At 35.8% G+C, this 16809-nt stretch overlaps 1 protein-coding gene across 2 annotated transcripts in view; it reads left to right on the forward strand.

Annotated features, from left to right (window-relative positions):
* The window catches only part of LOC142987202 (endonuclease/exonuclease/phosphatase family domain-containing protein 1-like), a 41051-nt gene that overhangs the window by 16003 nt on the left and 8239 nt on the right, over window positions 1-16809 (forward strand). For both annotated transcript variants that reach the window (XM_076135800.1, XM_076135799.1), the window contains exon 5: window positions 2667-2827. In XM_076135800.1, coding sequence (XP_075991915.1) covers window positions 2667-2827 — 161 coding nt within the window. The remainder of the gene's footprint in view (window positions 1-2666; window positions 2828-16809) is intronic.

Consider the following 16809-nt stretch of genomic DNA (forward strand, 5'->3'; position numbering starts at 1 on the left):
AATATTACACGGATAATGGGTTGTGGAGGTCCGATTCGCAGTCGCTCCATGTAAAATACTGGTATTCAGCTGCATCCGGCGACACTAGAAGCCGACTCCAACACAGTTGGAAGAAAGGCTAGGCTGTTTTGAACCGGCAATATTAATAAACAAATTATGCATTACTCAACAAGCCATAGCCTTCAATCTACTGTCGACTGCTCTGTCATCTAGACGGTACTTCACTTCAATTAACTTTCAAATTGCACGGATTTGCACAGCTGTTTCATGATTTGTTTGTTTGTAGTACCTATCGTTGAAGGCATAATATTTATACCTTTGAACTTTATACCTTTGTTTGCAAGAAAACCTAGTATTTCATGTTAGGTTTTTTGCTAACCGTAATTACATAATTATTGATTTAATAGAAAAATTAAGTTGCTGATTATTTTGTGCTGTTTTCTTTTGTAAAGTTTATCATCCGTTTAGAGCAAAGTTGCGCTATTTTTGCCAATTTCTTGACTTATACATGACAGCAATGTTTTAATAGTGAGTGAGATATCCGTTGCAGTTGTGACTAGCATTTCATTTTCTTAAGAACCATGATCAAAATAATCCATATTATTATATTCATGGTCTTTACAATTCTTATCGTCAATATTTTAATGAAACTTTCATTTATTCAGCCTTAAAATACTACACTGGCCAATATTCACTGTACGAGCCTCATTTATTATTAAGGCTTAAACTCAGCAATCGTCGACAAAAAGCGTTGCATCATGATACTAATTCAAATTCATACTTACGTTTATTGCTCTTATGTAAAAAGCAAATAAAAAAATTAATAATAAATCAAACAACTGCAAAAAAGATTCGCTCTTTAATAGTCCAGATTACTCATAGACTTATCGGCCTGCTCGCCCACTGAAACCATAACAAATAACATAACGCACTTTGACACCGATGACAATAAAGTCAGCGATGATCGTTCACATAAACACGAGTTATCATGTGCTATCGACTCCCGGTGTCTACATAATTGTTTAATTGAAAATAACATTGGATAACCAAAGGTCTTGGTTTATCGTGGTTTCACACATTTGTCATCTGAGTCATGTGCTCACTTTGGCTTACCCTGTCATTTTATTATTTAAACGCTTAATAATAACCAATAGTGAAATTTTAATGAATACCAATTAAGGCCTAACCCCTCCCTCATAACGGGAGGAGATCCTTGCCCAGCAGTGGAACATAAATGGTTTAAATTTATTGTACTGTACTGCTGAAGAAGAATCTGCCGAAATGACTAAGGGTTTAGGCTTGGAGCCCATCACGCTGCCATGACTTTGCATCTCTTCAAAAACTGTGTTAAAGAACATTTAAGCATGCATGTTTGCATTGCGATGTTTTTCCTTCACCGTCAGAACATCTGATATTTTTCTATGATACACACATGACTTTGAAAAGCCGCTAGGGGTACACAATCAAATAATTCGTTTAGAGACAAGCACCACTAGCTTTTCTAAAGCTTTCGCTTGTTCGTTATCTCTTACAATATGTCTAAGAACTTATCCAGATTCTCTAGCTACCTCTATTTGGACCTTAACCAACCACCTACCCAAAAATATTATTGTATGACCAGATGTATTGATGTGAATGAAGCACGGGAAGTTTGTAAACATCGTACCAAGTTTTCAGGTTTTCTACTTACACCTATGAGAAACAGTTTTTATTTCTATACTAATATTATAAAGCTGAAGTGTTTGTTTGTTTGAATGCGCTAATCTCAGGAACTACTGTTACTACTCCAATTTGAAGAATTCTTTCAGTGTTAGATAGCCTATTTATCGAGAAAGGCTATAGGCTATATATCATCACGCTACTACCAATAGGAGCAGAGTACCAGTAGGAAATGTTACGAAAACGGGGGAAATTATGATCTATTCTCTCTTATGTGACGACGAAGTTGCGCGGGTCAGCTAGTTTGTATATAAAAATACTACGACAACTAAAGTAAATAAAATGTATCCGAACTACCATTAACCTATCTAAAATTCGCGTGTTTCGCCGATATACGTTTGTATGTCTAGACGCCGGTTACGAAAATACATTAACTTGTTTAACTTTCCTTTTAACATCCCTATTTAGTTACTCTTTAAAGAGAATCGTTTATAAGGGTGCCTTCGAATTAACCGCTCGGTATATTACCTTTTAGACTTTTCGTTCTCAGAATACTAGGTTTAAATGGTATGAAAATATTCGGGAGTAGCTTAGAGAAAGAAGCGTTGTTATTTTTTGGAAGAAATATTATTTATTTAGATTAGTCAATTAAACATTGAAGTGTATAGGAACTTCTTTAATCTGTTAATGTTTTTAAAGGTTTGTAAAGTCTGCTATTAGCCTATAATATATGTATACCTTTGAGTAGGCGAAGGCTCTACGATCTATTTTGTTGTTCTTTCCTTTTTTCAAAGCTAGGAACGTTTATGTAAAGATTAAACGTTTAATTCTTTAACTTTATATCAAAACGTTGCTGTCAAATTCTATTGTTGCACCATTCTCAGAAATATTATACTAATCCCACTTAAGCAGGTTTATGCGACCTTACCTGGTTGATTCCAATAATCTTAAAGAACCCCCCTATTTTTTAAATTGGCATTTCGTATAATCTTTTTCATTTGTTCCAGCCAACAGCTAGGCTTCATATACGACTCGGTGAACAAAGGCATCATCATCGAGGACATAGACCTGGACCAGGTGTGCCTTCTGACCGAAGCGACCGAAGCGCGGCAGCTGGTCAGCGAACTGGCGGCGTTGACGAGCGAGCGGTACATTGCTGCTCCGCAAGGTAAGAACATTTTAACTATACAATGTAAACGCGCAATGGTTATTGGAGTCAGAAATACTTTCATAGCCTAGAATTTCTAGCACAGTTTTTTCGCAAGCTCTTATCTACTCAACTCTCACTCCCTCTCTCTCTCCTCCCAGCTAGAAGCTAGGAGGAGAGAGAGCTACGTTATGTTTGACAATGTTTGAAATCACTGTTCCTTTTCAGCGTTATTGCATATCATCCGAATACTCTGCTATCGGGAGTCGAATAATTTTGGAAATCATTCAATTAATATTTTCGTGTTGACTAGAAAAAATAATGGCAGTAACTCAAATTAACTTGGAATCATAATGATCTATTCAATATCTCTATTCATACCATCAATATAGTTCCACTATACAATTCTATACAGCCAGAAACATCGTCAGGGTCCATGATTCGAGGGTGGACATAGGCGTAGTCTAATGACATGTTATTTGTATTATATTCGGTTATTGATGTGAATATGTGAGCGAGCTGGCAACCTGTCTCGAGCGACGACCTCGGATTTAGGCAATGGTGTTGTTCTGTCATGCGAATGTAAAGGTTTTTGTCACCATAACGCGTTGGCTATCTTTAGGGATTAGTAAGTTCGTGTATTATTTTTTTCACGTTTCGGTTGCATTGATCTTGACTGAATAGATTGGTTTTGGCATTTAAACTATTTTGAATTATCCCTTTCTTTACCATTAAGGTAGTGATATAATACTTTCTGCTATGATTAGGTTTGCTCCTTTAATCATCAGGCTTTCTGATTTTTTTTGTTACCGAAGCAAGTTTATTGTAAAGTACATTTTTTTTTTCTAAACCGCTACCTTTTATACCAGGTTTTGTAGAAATAAATGTTTCATTACAGCTGTAATGATTATGTAAGTAGAGTTTGCTCTCTCATTATACGTAATAGGGGGAATTTCCCATTGACCGGGTCAAAGCCGATCAATGAGTTGTCTCGTAGAGTTATAAATTTATATTCGAATCAAATAAATTGATACTAAAATAGTCTTGCGCACCTCGAATGTTTGTCTCAGTTTTTCTTCTTAGATTGGACAAATGCATAAAGTCTGTCTGTGTTTATATAAACGTCGTCTAATGCTTGGACCTTACAATACTTAATCAATTTTGACATACAACCTTTACGCCTATAAACAGACAGAATTTTGACCCGTTTTTTATTGGGTGCTTGTTTAGGAAACAAACGGACCAGAATAATGTGAAGAAATTACGAAAAATTTATACGGTTTAGAATACCTAACCAAATTTTGGTCTATTCTTTTATTCTGGTGGTTCTGGACCCGTTGGCTTGTCCGAAATTTACGGCATTTTATTTAGCCAATATCAATTTTTGTAAAGGTCATTTCACACAACATATGTATATTAAACATTTGTGCCTTTCTATATAAAAAATAATAAATTTAACCCATTACTGTCCCACTGCTGGGCAAGGGTCTCCCTCCCGTAATGAGGGAGGGGTTAGGCCTTGAGTCCACCACGCTGGCCAAGTGCGGGTTGGGGACTTTGCATGCCCTCAATAAATGTATTAAACAAATTTTTAGGCTTGCAAGGTTTCATGCCTTTCTATATAGCATATTGAAGTACATAATACAAGTGTTAAACAGCTAATCTATTGATACGATATCGCAGCTGTTTACAAACGCAGACTCATGCTACATCTCGATACATACATATGAGTCAAGTGTTTAAACATCTTTGTCTCACTTGGGTCCAAGTCCGAAGCTATTTGTTACTTTGTACCACCGTTATCAATATACGTGCTGATAACGTAATTCAAGGTTAAACACTTGAGGAGAAATTGAAAGTATTAGATTAAATTTTTGGAAGAACATTGGCTCAGTAACGACTGCCGCGTGCATCGATCTCTCTGGTTAAGCTACGCTTGCTGAGGTTGGTTTGTGGATGGATGACCACATTTTGTATGTTGTTCCTACGTGGTTTGATAGGCACCTTAAATTTTAGGTCCCGGCTGTCATTTTCAAAATCTCTGACTTGTAAGTTAGTAGTAGTTAGAAGCTAGAAAGTCTGACAAATAGTCTTGGTTGGTTACTCTTGGTTGTCATGGTATGCGCCAAATACCTTTATGTTTGATTATAGTAGCAAGCCGCTGCGAGAAAGACAAATACCCGCGCTTTTATCACGACAATAACTAAAGTATATTTAAACCTTCACATAATTATATTTATATACAAATAAGTTACCTGCTTGCTGCTTTACTCAATTTAGTCTGCAAGGAGATGTCTAATCTTCGACAATCCACTCAAGATTTCCATTTTACTGCTTCAGAAAATCCATCGTCATCTCATATGAAATGTTTACGAGGGAACAAGAACAATAGGTAATTCACTGAACATTTGTGAATAAAGATATCTCTACAAATCTTCGTATGATATACAATGCACATGAAGATATTTTAAAAGCATAAGCAGAAACACCGATTTAACATTCGGTTCAAAAGTAACTAAGCAGAATATCCCAAAAAAATTGACATAATAGCCCACTGTCGGGCAAAGACACCTTCCTGGCATCCTTAAGAAGTTCACAACTCTGGCCTAGTGCGGGGTAGGACTATATATTTAATATAGCCTTAAATAACTCCAAAAAGTATTTCCAGGTATACCTACATGGTTTTCTCAAGGTATTTTCCTTCAACGTTTAAGCATATGATAATATAATTATTTCTAATACACACATTACTATGAAAAGCAATCGATATGTCGTGTAGATTTTGAACTCTACCACTTGCGTGTGAGGTGAACAAACCGAAAACATTTTCCATTCCTAACGACCCGTCTCTTAACAAAAAGACTTGTTTTCTTTCTGTAAGTTAACAATAACACCGGGGGTTTTCAAGTACTTAGTCTGTAGTTAGATTGTTACCAGTACATCTGCACTGATCTGATAACAGCTCTCAGTCTGGTGATGAGCCTATCTTTGTTTATCCGATAACTACGTAGACAGTGACATCTCATAAAATTATTATTACAATGTTCTTTATGTCAATATTCTTTTAACAAAGCGTTTAAGGTCGTAAAAGTGTAAAGGAATTTTTGTTACCGATTTTTCAGCCGTAGCTCATTCGGCTTTCCTAACTTGTCATAGATGACCCGTCTTCCTATTTCTGCGACTTAGGTCATGATTTCGGAAAAAAAAAAGGGTTTATGGATCCCCTATTAACTACTTACTACAAATTTCATACTCAGCTTTTCCGTGACGGCTTACCCCCCGGTTTCTGAGTATATTTAGCGGTAGGTTATGTATTCAATAGCGTTTTTATTTGAGTTTACAGGCTATTAAATAGATAAACTACCGTTAAGTGTGCCTTAGAAACTGGGGGTTAAAAAAAACAGACTTCCTATTTATATGAATCGCGTATACTATTCCTATATCTATCTCGGTTCGTCTCAAATGCTCCATTATTATGCAAAAGGCCGTCTTAATAGCCTTACACTGCATTCTATTTTCGGCTTCCACTGTGACCTCTCGGCATGAACGAAGTGAGGTCATAGTCTGCCATACAATTAACGATTGCAATTTCAATACAAGTTTTCCTTAATCGATTTGGCTAACTGTTTATTAATTCAGATCTAATTATTCGTTACAGTAGTTATTAGTTTTGATGAGTGATATGTCTTTTTTACCTTTTCTTTATGTATTTAATTCGAGTATTTATAAATAAATATATAAACCATAGCTTTGTAATTTTTCCTTAAAGAACCACCAGAAATAAATTTCCTGTTTCTATAATTGAGTGCTCTAATGTTAAAATTTCAACATTTTCACCAACCAGTCCAACGATTTTTGAGTAGTATAATTGTATTTAAGAAAGGGTAAAAGAATAACTGATTTAGCATGTTATCCAATAAATTGCGAACATGAATTGGTCTTTTTGGGGATGTAGAATATTTATAACTTACGAAAAAGCACCATTTCCCGAAAAACACTTGGGTAAATTTGTATTACCAACCTTTTTATAATCAGACTAAAAACCACTCGCAAAGATTACATTCAGCGAATTGTCCTCGGTTTCTTGATTGTTGAACAAATGACTGTAAACATGCTCTACGTTACTATAAAGTGCCAAACACACGGAGACCGGGTGCGGGCGACGCGTTTTCTATGCGTATTCTGCGCGGTAACACGCAATATGGACGAAACGATGGCAGTAATACTATGTAACTGTGTAGTATTAGAAATAACAGAGATAGCATTATATCTCTCTCTTATTTTAAAAGAAAGATATAATACGCCCCATTCAAATGGGACGGAAACGTGATGTCGACGGCATCCGTGAAGACTTCTACTTGTACTTCTTAATTGGTCTTGGTCTCTTGCTCAAAATGCTCGCTTAGTGCTCCAGACATTCAAAAAATCAAATCAATAGTAATCGGCGGGCGTTGTGGTTTTGATTTGATGAATAATATGCTGTTGAAAATGCTAGGCACCCGTTTGTCTTCTGTTTTACCGGAGCGTTCCGTTTTTGTGTGTTGTCCCTTATACAACAGCTTGGAAATTCGCCCGTCGTTCTCCCGCTCCGGCCCGCAGTAGTCCCGCAACTGCACTGCGTGTGTGTTGCGTTTATACAAGATTTACGGAAACAATTTCAACTGTATTACGTGGAGTCGCGTGCGTTCACTCGCCGTTTGTGTTTACTTTCAATGCATAGTTTGTTTCTATTTAAGGAATTTATGACTGGTTTACAACTGTTATTAATCGCATGCTTGTTCTTGTCCTAGTTTTAAAGGATTCACTTAGTATTAATATATCGTAATCTAACAAATATGACCTTAAATAAATCTTCAATTTCGGACTGTAATACCTGTATTACTAATATCTATCTATATAAAAGTCGGGTTATGCAATCAATCAACTTTGTCTTTCCTTCACCTGGAAGCCGACTCCAACATAGTTTATATTGGAATCGCCACCAGATGTAGCTGTATATCAGTATTTTACATGAAAAGTCGGATTGCACAAGAACCCCTTTTTCTAATGCCTAATTTATGTCACCAAGCAGAAGTTTTGGGTTAAAAAACTCTAAAAGAACTTTTTAGGCTCTTTTTCATCAACACGATCCAAGACTATCAGAACAATACTCACATAATTGGTGTGATATTAAAGCAAGTGGCGATACGTAACGCCCACGTGTAATTGTGTTCGATCCATGTGACCGTGTGACCTCCGCGTGCGACTGATGCGCCCCGAATTTGCATAATTGCCTCAATTCCTTCACCCTGCTCATTACTGCCGATTTGATTTCATGCTGATGGATTGTACTTGTGTTGAGTTAGCTGTAGTAGGATATATTTTGTACCTAAATGTGCAAATTTATGGGGATGGCCGTGTGTGACGTGTTTGTTATCCTTCCGCTCAAAAACCAATTAGCGAATGTGATGAAATATAGTACACGAAAAGATAATCTGGAGTAACACATAATACTTTTTACTCGGAGGAAGTAACAAAGCCCAGTAAAAAACAATTTATCACTTGCTCTAACGGTGAAGGAAAACATCGTGAGGAAACCTTGCATGCCTAAAATTTGTTTAATACATTTATTGAGGGCATGCAAAGTCCCCAACCCGCACTTGGCCAGCGTGGTGGACTCAAGGCCTAACCCCTCCCCCTCGTTCGTCAGGAGACCCTTGCATCATCATCAATCATTTTTAAATTGACAGCATTTTTTTTTTTTTTTTAATAACCCATATCTGTCCCAAAAAAAAAAAAATGCTGTCAATTTAAAAATGATTTTAAGTTGTGATGGACTTCGTAAGTCTTCTACAACAAAAAATATGACATACCCGTTTGACAGTTATTCTGCCGCACGGGTATACTCGCTCTTCTAGCGGGTGAGTCCCGCATGTGTCTGCACTCCACCCAGGGTGCAGGGGTATGCATAATGCATTCCCCACGTAAATTGAAAGACCTGAAAAGGCAGTCCATGGTTCACACAATCTTCGTTCATAATAACGCCGATTCACTTCGACCTTACAAAATTTAATTTAAATCAAATATTCAACATATTCAAAGCGAATCAAACGTTCTAGTTACATCGTACACTAGCTACTGAGCTACTAATTATGCGTAATGAAACAATGATTCTAAACCAGTGTGTATTTACTTTGTTTACTGAGCGCTGACTCATCTCTCGGTACCTACTGACGATTGCAACGACAACACTTGTGAACTAATTTTTTATGCATTTTTTGCTATCTCTGACTTAAGTTGAGCGCAGAATTATCAAGACTGTCTGAAGACGACTGGTCTCCCCTAGTCAAGACTACTTGTAGGTAGATTTTGTGGTCTGTAAGGCGTTATGTTTGTAGTACGCGCATGACCATTATATATGTTTTCTAAAGCAACTTAGTCTTAATTCCATCTTGACTAAATCCTGCGCTCAGGCTTAGGATGTGTATTGGTTAGGGATTTTTTGTTCCCTGCCTCTTTCCGATGCATATATGATTGTATTTAATTTAATGTATTTAAACTTACACGACTTGGTAACTATTTAGGACAATTCTACTGCTGATAATTTCGCTGAAGCAAATACTCAATTTAATTCATTTGTGGATTGGAAACGTACCAAAAGCACTTAAAGTTATTAGAACATTTTTTTTGGTTTTCTTCAAGCTCTAAAAATAAAGTACGAGAATTTAAAAACTGAAGAGATTTTTTCTTTACACACGCTTATCTCGGAAACTAGTTGTCCGATTTAGTAAATGATTTCACTAGAAGGTAGCTACATTAACTCCCGTAATACAGCCTTGGCTAGCTATTAGTAATTAGGCTTTATTATTAGACTAGCTGACCCGCGCAACTTGGTCGTAGCGTGATGATATATGTGTAGCCTATAGCCTTCCTTGATAAATGTGCTATCTAACACAAAGATTTTTTCAAATCGGGCCAGAAGTTCCTAAGATTTGCGCATTCAAACAAACAAACTCTTGAACTTTATAATATTATTTTAGATTTTCAAGCAAGCAAAACTGCAATATTCAACTATTTAGATAAAAAATCTATACCTACCTACATTTATAAATAACGTAGAAGTATAATTATTTGAACCCATACATTTTATCTGAGCGTGTTATTACGTGACCCGACAATTTCTTCCTCGCGAACATTAAAACACCAGTTACTGAGTTAAAATTGCAATGTCGCTTGTTTACGCTTCGTCATTGTATTAGACTTGTATAATCAATACACGTTTTGTATTTTTACTGTCAATAGAATTAGTAATGTCCAAAGAAAATATTGCTGGACAAATAAGAATAGTTTTTTGATGTATAAGAAAACATGGCTGGTTTTAATTTCTTTTATGTTTTACTTTTCATGATGTAGAGATGCATTTTGCCAAGATTTGGAATTGCAAAAATCTAGGGTGGTTTCGAATACTGGTTCTAAGATTGTTTATGATTTTCATTATCTGACAGTGTTGAAGCCATTGAAAATAAAGAACGAGAAAGAGCAATGAGCACGAATTAGTTTGGTCTTCTTAGTAGGTACTTTGGCTCTCTTGTGATTGTTATAAAAACGTTTGGTAGGAATTAACTTTCATTTTTTTCACAAACTTTGATATAAACTCCTTTTCAACCTGAGTTACTTAGGATGACTTCTTAAAATGATTTCCTTATTATAGGGTGCTTAGAATTAAAGAAACATTAGTTCTTAAGGCAGTTTGTAGGGATGGTTGACCAAGACTCTGCCTACCCCTATGGGAAGAAGGCGTGATATATTATTATGTATGTAGGTATTAGTTCCTAGCTACATATAACTAATACACATTTTAATGATACACACAGATAGAACATATAACGTCATAAAGTTACATAAAACTGCACTTAACTTTTAAAGTGCAGAGGTTCTAAAAGGCACTATGTTTACTGAAGGTTAACGACAGGTAAAACCCATGTAGGAGATTTTCCTGTAGAAGTAATACGGGTTGATCTATTTCTAGTTAATTCAAGGACTAATCACTGTTTTATTGCCCCATTAGCTATTTATAAACGTAGCTCCATACTATCCATCCGTACATCTATGCCAATGAAGGAAATGTATGTCTGTAATGTAAATCTAACGACACACCTGCGCAACGTTCGGTTCAAAACGTTCGTTGTGTTATTCAAGTCCCCCAAGTTCAGCGTAGCGCAGTCCGTTCCGGCGTCTCCTGTTCATAATTTATTACATAACCGTTCTCCTCCTCTCGTTCCCGAAGGTTCGGCAGGTGTATCGCAACACTTACGGTTACTCAGCTAATTTGTCGATAAGATTTTGCCTAATCATAGCGTCCAAATCGGCCTCCCGAGGTCATACCAAAAGGACACCTTTGCCCAACAATGGGAAAGTAATTTATTTATTTTATTTATTGTACTTTTACAATTTATCTTAATCTATTAACTATTTTATACTCGCCAAACTTATTAGTTTAACGGGTAACTTAACTAACTTAACTTTAGTACTTATGGGTTAAGTATTGTAAGTATGTATACACGCGAGCAAAGCCGTGTAAGTCAAACAGTTTCCAATATTAGTATGTATGGTTCGAACAGGCATAATGCCTTAAAAGACCCGCGATGGCTCGGAAGATAAACTTGCTAATATGGTCATCATGTCATTACCTTCGCGTGTGACTATGGAACTGTGATTGTTCGGATATAAGTGTAGCTGTAGGTTATAAGTTCACATCTTAGCGGGTATTTAAGTAAATAATTGACTTAATACGTGCATAGTAGTGTGTTATTGTTTTTGTATTTATTAAACGTGGAAATTCTTGTAAATAAAAGTTTTCAAAATACCTATCTTACGACTTACGATTTATTGTGTATCTGGATTCTAGTTCCAATATTAAAAAAATATCTGAAATCTGAACATGTGAAGTAGTTGCAAAATGAATTTGTGTTTGAATAAAACAGCAGTCTGTTGCGAGGAAAGTAAAAATAAAAACAAATTTAGACTAACTGTAATTTTGAGAGGCAACAACTTGGAAAAGAACTTGTCTTCTAGAGCTTAGTCTAGTTGTTATTTTCAATGTCGATTATGGAAACTGCCCCTCTGACAAAAAGCGTGATAGTAGCTAGTGAATTCTATCATTACAATTCATAATTAAACTCAAACAAAAACGAGAATGATAACAGTAAATCAACATTCAAAATCAAATACTAAAACCTGTTTTCTACGTATAGGAAGTCATTAAACTAGGCATACATAGATGCGCCCGCGCACATTCTTTTGAAAAAGATCTTAAGAAAAGACTAATAAGTAAGCCCAAGGCTATAGTCAGTTTCACAACTGAATAACTTATCCGATAGATGATGTCGTCCTGGTCGATTTTGGGTACGTCGGCCAGTTTCAATGATATCGGCCAACTGTGCAGGACTTTGTTTATAGTGGCCGAGTGTGTGCGCCTTACACAGATACACTCTCAATTCCTTTCTCCTCGCCCGACCTGGGATTCGAACCCGACACCTTACCGACACTACTGACCTCGCCGCAGAGGCAATAAATTCTTCAGATAAAATGACAACAAACTTATGGAAATAACCGTTAAAATTCCACCCGATTAGCTATCCGATACTTAACCATTCAATTCATCGATTTGAATCAATCATTTTAGAGGCGCCCATAGCCAGTTGCGCTCACCGGTCGGTAAACGATCTGTGGGTTAAGCAACTCTTGGCGCGGTCATTCCATAGATGGATGACCGCATAGTGGTAATTGAGCTGGGTGTCTCCGTGCTTCGGAGGACACGTAAAAAGTCGGTCCCGGCTGTTATCTACTAAAATAACAGTCGTCAAGCCATGTCAAAGGCCTCGGGCGGCTTGAACAACTTTGACACTAGATTGACCACTAACAATACGACAAAGAGAATCGATGTAGAATTCAAGTCAATTCTTTTAAATGCTTAGGTAATAAATTATGAATAGGGTTACGCTATTCTTGGAACGGTATGTTTTTCAACCCTCTATTTAATGTGACAAAACGTTGACAGAGCGTGGGATTCCTTGTAAATTAAAGGTCGTTTATGTATAAATATAACTACTGAGTCTATTTTTATTCTACATCCCTCTATCCTCTTGCATTAATTATATACCTAGCCTATGATACTTCCTTGCTTTAGGATTAATTAAAAAAATGTAAACGGCCAACCCCCGGTTTCTGAGTACATTTAATGGTAGTTTATCTATTCAATAGCGTTAAAACTAAAAAAAAAAGCGCTATTGAATGGATAAACTACCGCTAAATGTACTTAGAAACCGGGGGTAAGAAGCGTATTTGAAAACAAAAAGATTGATATTCGTTTGCATAGTTCAATTCTTATCGCTTTATCGACCACCCTTATTTGCATTTTTAAAGATTCACGATGTTAACTATCTTCATCAATAACTTGTCACAAATATCCATATATTCTAGACCAGTCTCTTTATACATAACATATATTATGTAGGTATTTGCTATTCAATTAATATAGGTATTTCTATATTTAGATCAGTGCCGAGTTCCGCTCAGGCATCAATATGCGACTAATTAACTCAATCAAATTGCACGCGTCATGCTCTTAATTAATCTTCGATTTGTGCTCTTACGTCAAACTGTACGTGATAGGTAAATATGTGTTTGAAACTAACTATTTCGGGAAAGTATGTAAGCAAAATTAAAAATTGGTATGGCAGTATTTTTGATGAAAGATGCACCATAGTCTAACAACTCAGTAGAAAGCCTTTGTTTGCACGATTTGGCGGAGGTATAGATCAGAATTTAAAACATGAACTCACAGGCTTACGAAACTGACAGTGATCTCCTAGGCTCTCTATTAAATTGACAGACTATAGCAGTGACGTTAGATTTTACTCGTATATGTAATTTCATAACGTAAGTTACTTTTTATATACTCAAATATCTACTAGTGCAGGACCCATCAAAGATCCAGCCGTTTTCGAGGTAAACTGAAAAAAAAAGACAGACAAATCATAATACAGTCGTAACAGTGTAAATTTATAATGTATAACAATTTGTACTTTTACAATGATAAGACGTTCACTCATAATTTGAACTTAATTGCCGAGTATTGTGACGTATAATTAGTTAATATTCAAGTGTGACCTTTGAAAAGGTATAGAAGTAGGTAATTGTCGTTTAGAGACATTATTTTAAGCATAATTATTTTGTCATTCACTTTAAAGTTGGTAATCTGTTTTGTGTACGTCTTTTATGTTTTTTACAATACTTTTTGTGTTATAGTAAACTAAGTTCTTATCAAAGTTCAAGCAGTTTTCAATTCCCAAACATCCTTAAAGAATATTCAAAAACCCGTGCGACGACATGTTTACTTCAAAATCATCAAAAATTACTACGACATACAATGGTTCAAAACAAACCCCCTGAAGTGTACATCTGGCGAGATCGGCAACACTAACTTCAAGCCGCTCGAGTCATATTTGGGCCCAAGTGGTTGCCATATAACGTGCACGTTAACAAACTCCGGGCTTCCGTTGAGAAGTATTCCAATATAAATAAGAACAAACCAATAGTACTTTGCCGGACCCAGAAACCGAACCTGAGACTTCATGATCAGCAGGCGGATACACTATTGACTGCACCACGGCAATCATAGTAAAAATTTCCAGCAAATAACGAACAAAGCCAGTGAAATCAACTAGTGGTGCACGTTTAAATCAACACAACCTGTTGTGGTGTCGGTCTAATTTCAGCTAGCCACTGACCTGCCAGTTGTAAACACGCGGTTACCTGCCCATGTGATTTATACTACACGATTTTGTAAATTACTTTATTTGGAAAATAACTGTACCTGTTGATCTTTTGAGCTGTTGTGTACTCTTGAAGGTTGCCGTATAAATTAGTTAAGCAACTAAAAATGTATGACCCGTAATGGGTCCTTGCAGACGACGGGGTAACCCAGACGTATAGTAAAGTATTTGAAATATCATTCAAAAAATATATAATTTGCCGTGTCCGTCTGTTGATCAGTGTGTCGTCGATTTACTCAAAAACTATTGTTTATTAATATTATTCAATCAATAGTTGATTAACGCGGTTAGGATAAAGGTGATGAAAGTTTGATTCATTAAGTTATGTGTTAATTGATGTAGATAATGATTAAATATAAGTTGTTAAATGTGTCAAAAATAAAATCTAACTGCGACCGGTCTCCGAGTTCAGAAAAAATATTTTCTGTATTTGTTCGTGGCCTAAAAGTCAAAACCATCAAGTTCTTATTTAGTATAATGGTACATGGTAAGAACGAAACTAGTTTTAATGTAATAATTGTTTTAAAATCTAGATTGTCATTCCATTTTGGTGTACATCCTTGACATTTTTAGTTCGTTCAACCGGAATTCACTGATAGTGTATATGGGTAAAGATAAATATAGCTTATTGCATAATATTTTAATTATATAACAGTTTTGATATATTATTATTAATATACGAGACTTGGTAATACTAGCGAACTTGCGCCAAGTCTAGATTTTTTATTCCAAACAAGATAATGAAAGAAAGCCAGTGATGAAATGTCTAAAAAGATTCCACTTTCTAGATTTTATTTAATTTTAGGCTTTTTGTTTTATGCCTGTTATTAATAAACCGATCTCTAGCGTAAGATAAAGAAACATTTTATTTCCAAAGAAAATTCTCACAAAACTGAAGCCCTATTTTTTGTGACTAATCTTTATCACTGTCGTGTTTCTATTATGCAAATGAAGGTTATAAATTACTTACTTCTGCCCGCGCATTTCATTCATGTCAAAAGATTTGCTTGTACAAAAGACTGTGTACTGAAATTCCTTACAACACTGTTCCCTGAAAGAAAAATAAATATATAATCCATCGCCACGGAAATTCGCGTTGATTTTGATTAGGTAAATAATTAAATAGAACTACTATGAAGATAATGAAAAAGCCATTAACATATAAAAACGTGATTCCCACTCCTTGTCGCCAAATGTTTCGATATCACAGCGATAAAACTCAATCTCACGTAATTCAGAATTATGAAGTAATCCTAATTAGTCGTGTTATCATTTAAATACCTAGTACAGCCGTCATTACTTGATACTTTGTATCAGTCGACGTATGCATGATTATTGACGTATATCAAACATTGTAATGTTAGCTTGTCTATTTTTAAAGTTTTAATTACTGGCTGGTTCATTTCACTGACTCTACCTTTGTAAATGACCATAAATTGGAAACTAGCTTTGACTTTCATTTGTGGTAAATATTGTTTTAATAATTGTAGAGGAATAAGTGTTTTGATATTCACCTTATTCATGCCAGAAATTACTGATTATATTATGATGTACAATATCCTTTTAAGAAGATGAGGTCCAACTCTCTGGTAATCATCTCTCAAAGTCAATAGTAGTTGTGCGTTCTGAGTGCCATGTCTATTTGTGATAAAAATCCCTATATATCTAAATAAACTCCTATACCCAGACACGGCGTGTCAAACCATATACTTCACTTTAAACTTCTTACAGTTGCTTCATACATATTAAGGCCTTTGAATTTTATTTCACGTTTATTTAATAAAGGCAAATCTGTTTCTTCATAAAACTACCAGTAAATTCGTGAAGAAACAATTTTGACTGTCATTTATACTTTACCCCTAATACTTTGTCTGTTACTTTCGATGAATAAACTGGCCGTTAGTAAGCAACATAAAAATGTATCTTACAATTCCTACTTCCGAGTACTGCAAGTTCCATAGTAAACCAAACAAAACGGAAAAAGGAAGTCCACCGATTAGTATAAAGCGCATATCAGCACGATCATAATCGTCTCGTCCCCGTGACTTCTAAACACCGATGCTAATTACCTGCCATATTCAATGTGTCGTCATTCAATGCACCGGTGCGCCTTCAACCTTATTGCGAACTCATTGAGTCGAGTTCCGCACGTTGTCGGCGAGTTGACGGTCTTCAACCATATTTGTC

The sequence above is a fragment of the Anticarsia gemmatalis genome, chromosome 3 (genome assembly GCF_050436995.1).
Source record: "Anticarsia gemmatalis isolate Benzon Research Colony breed Stoneville strain chromosome 3, ilAntGemm2 primary, whole genome shotgun sequence".
Lineage (NCBI taxonomy): Eukaryota > Metazoa > Arthropoda > Insecta > Lepidoptera > Erebidae > Anticarsia > Anticarsia gemmatalis.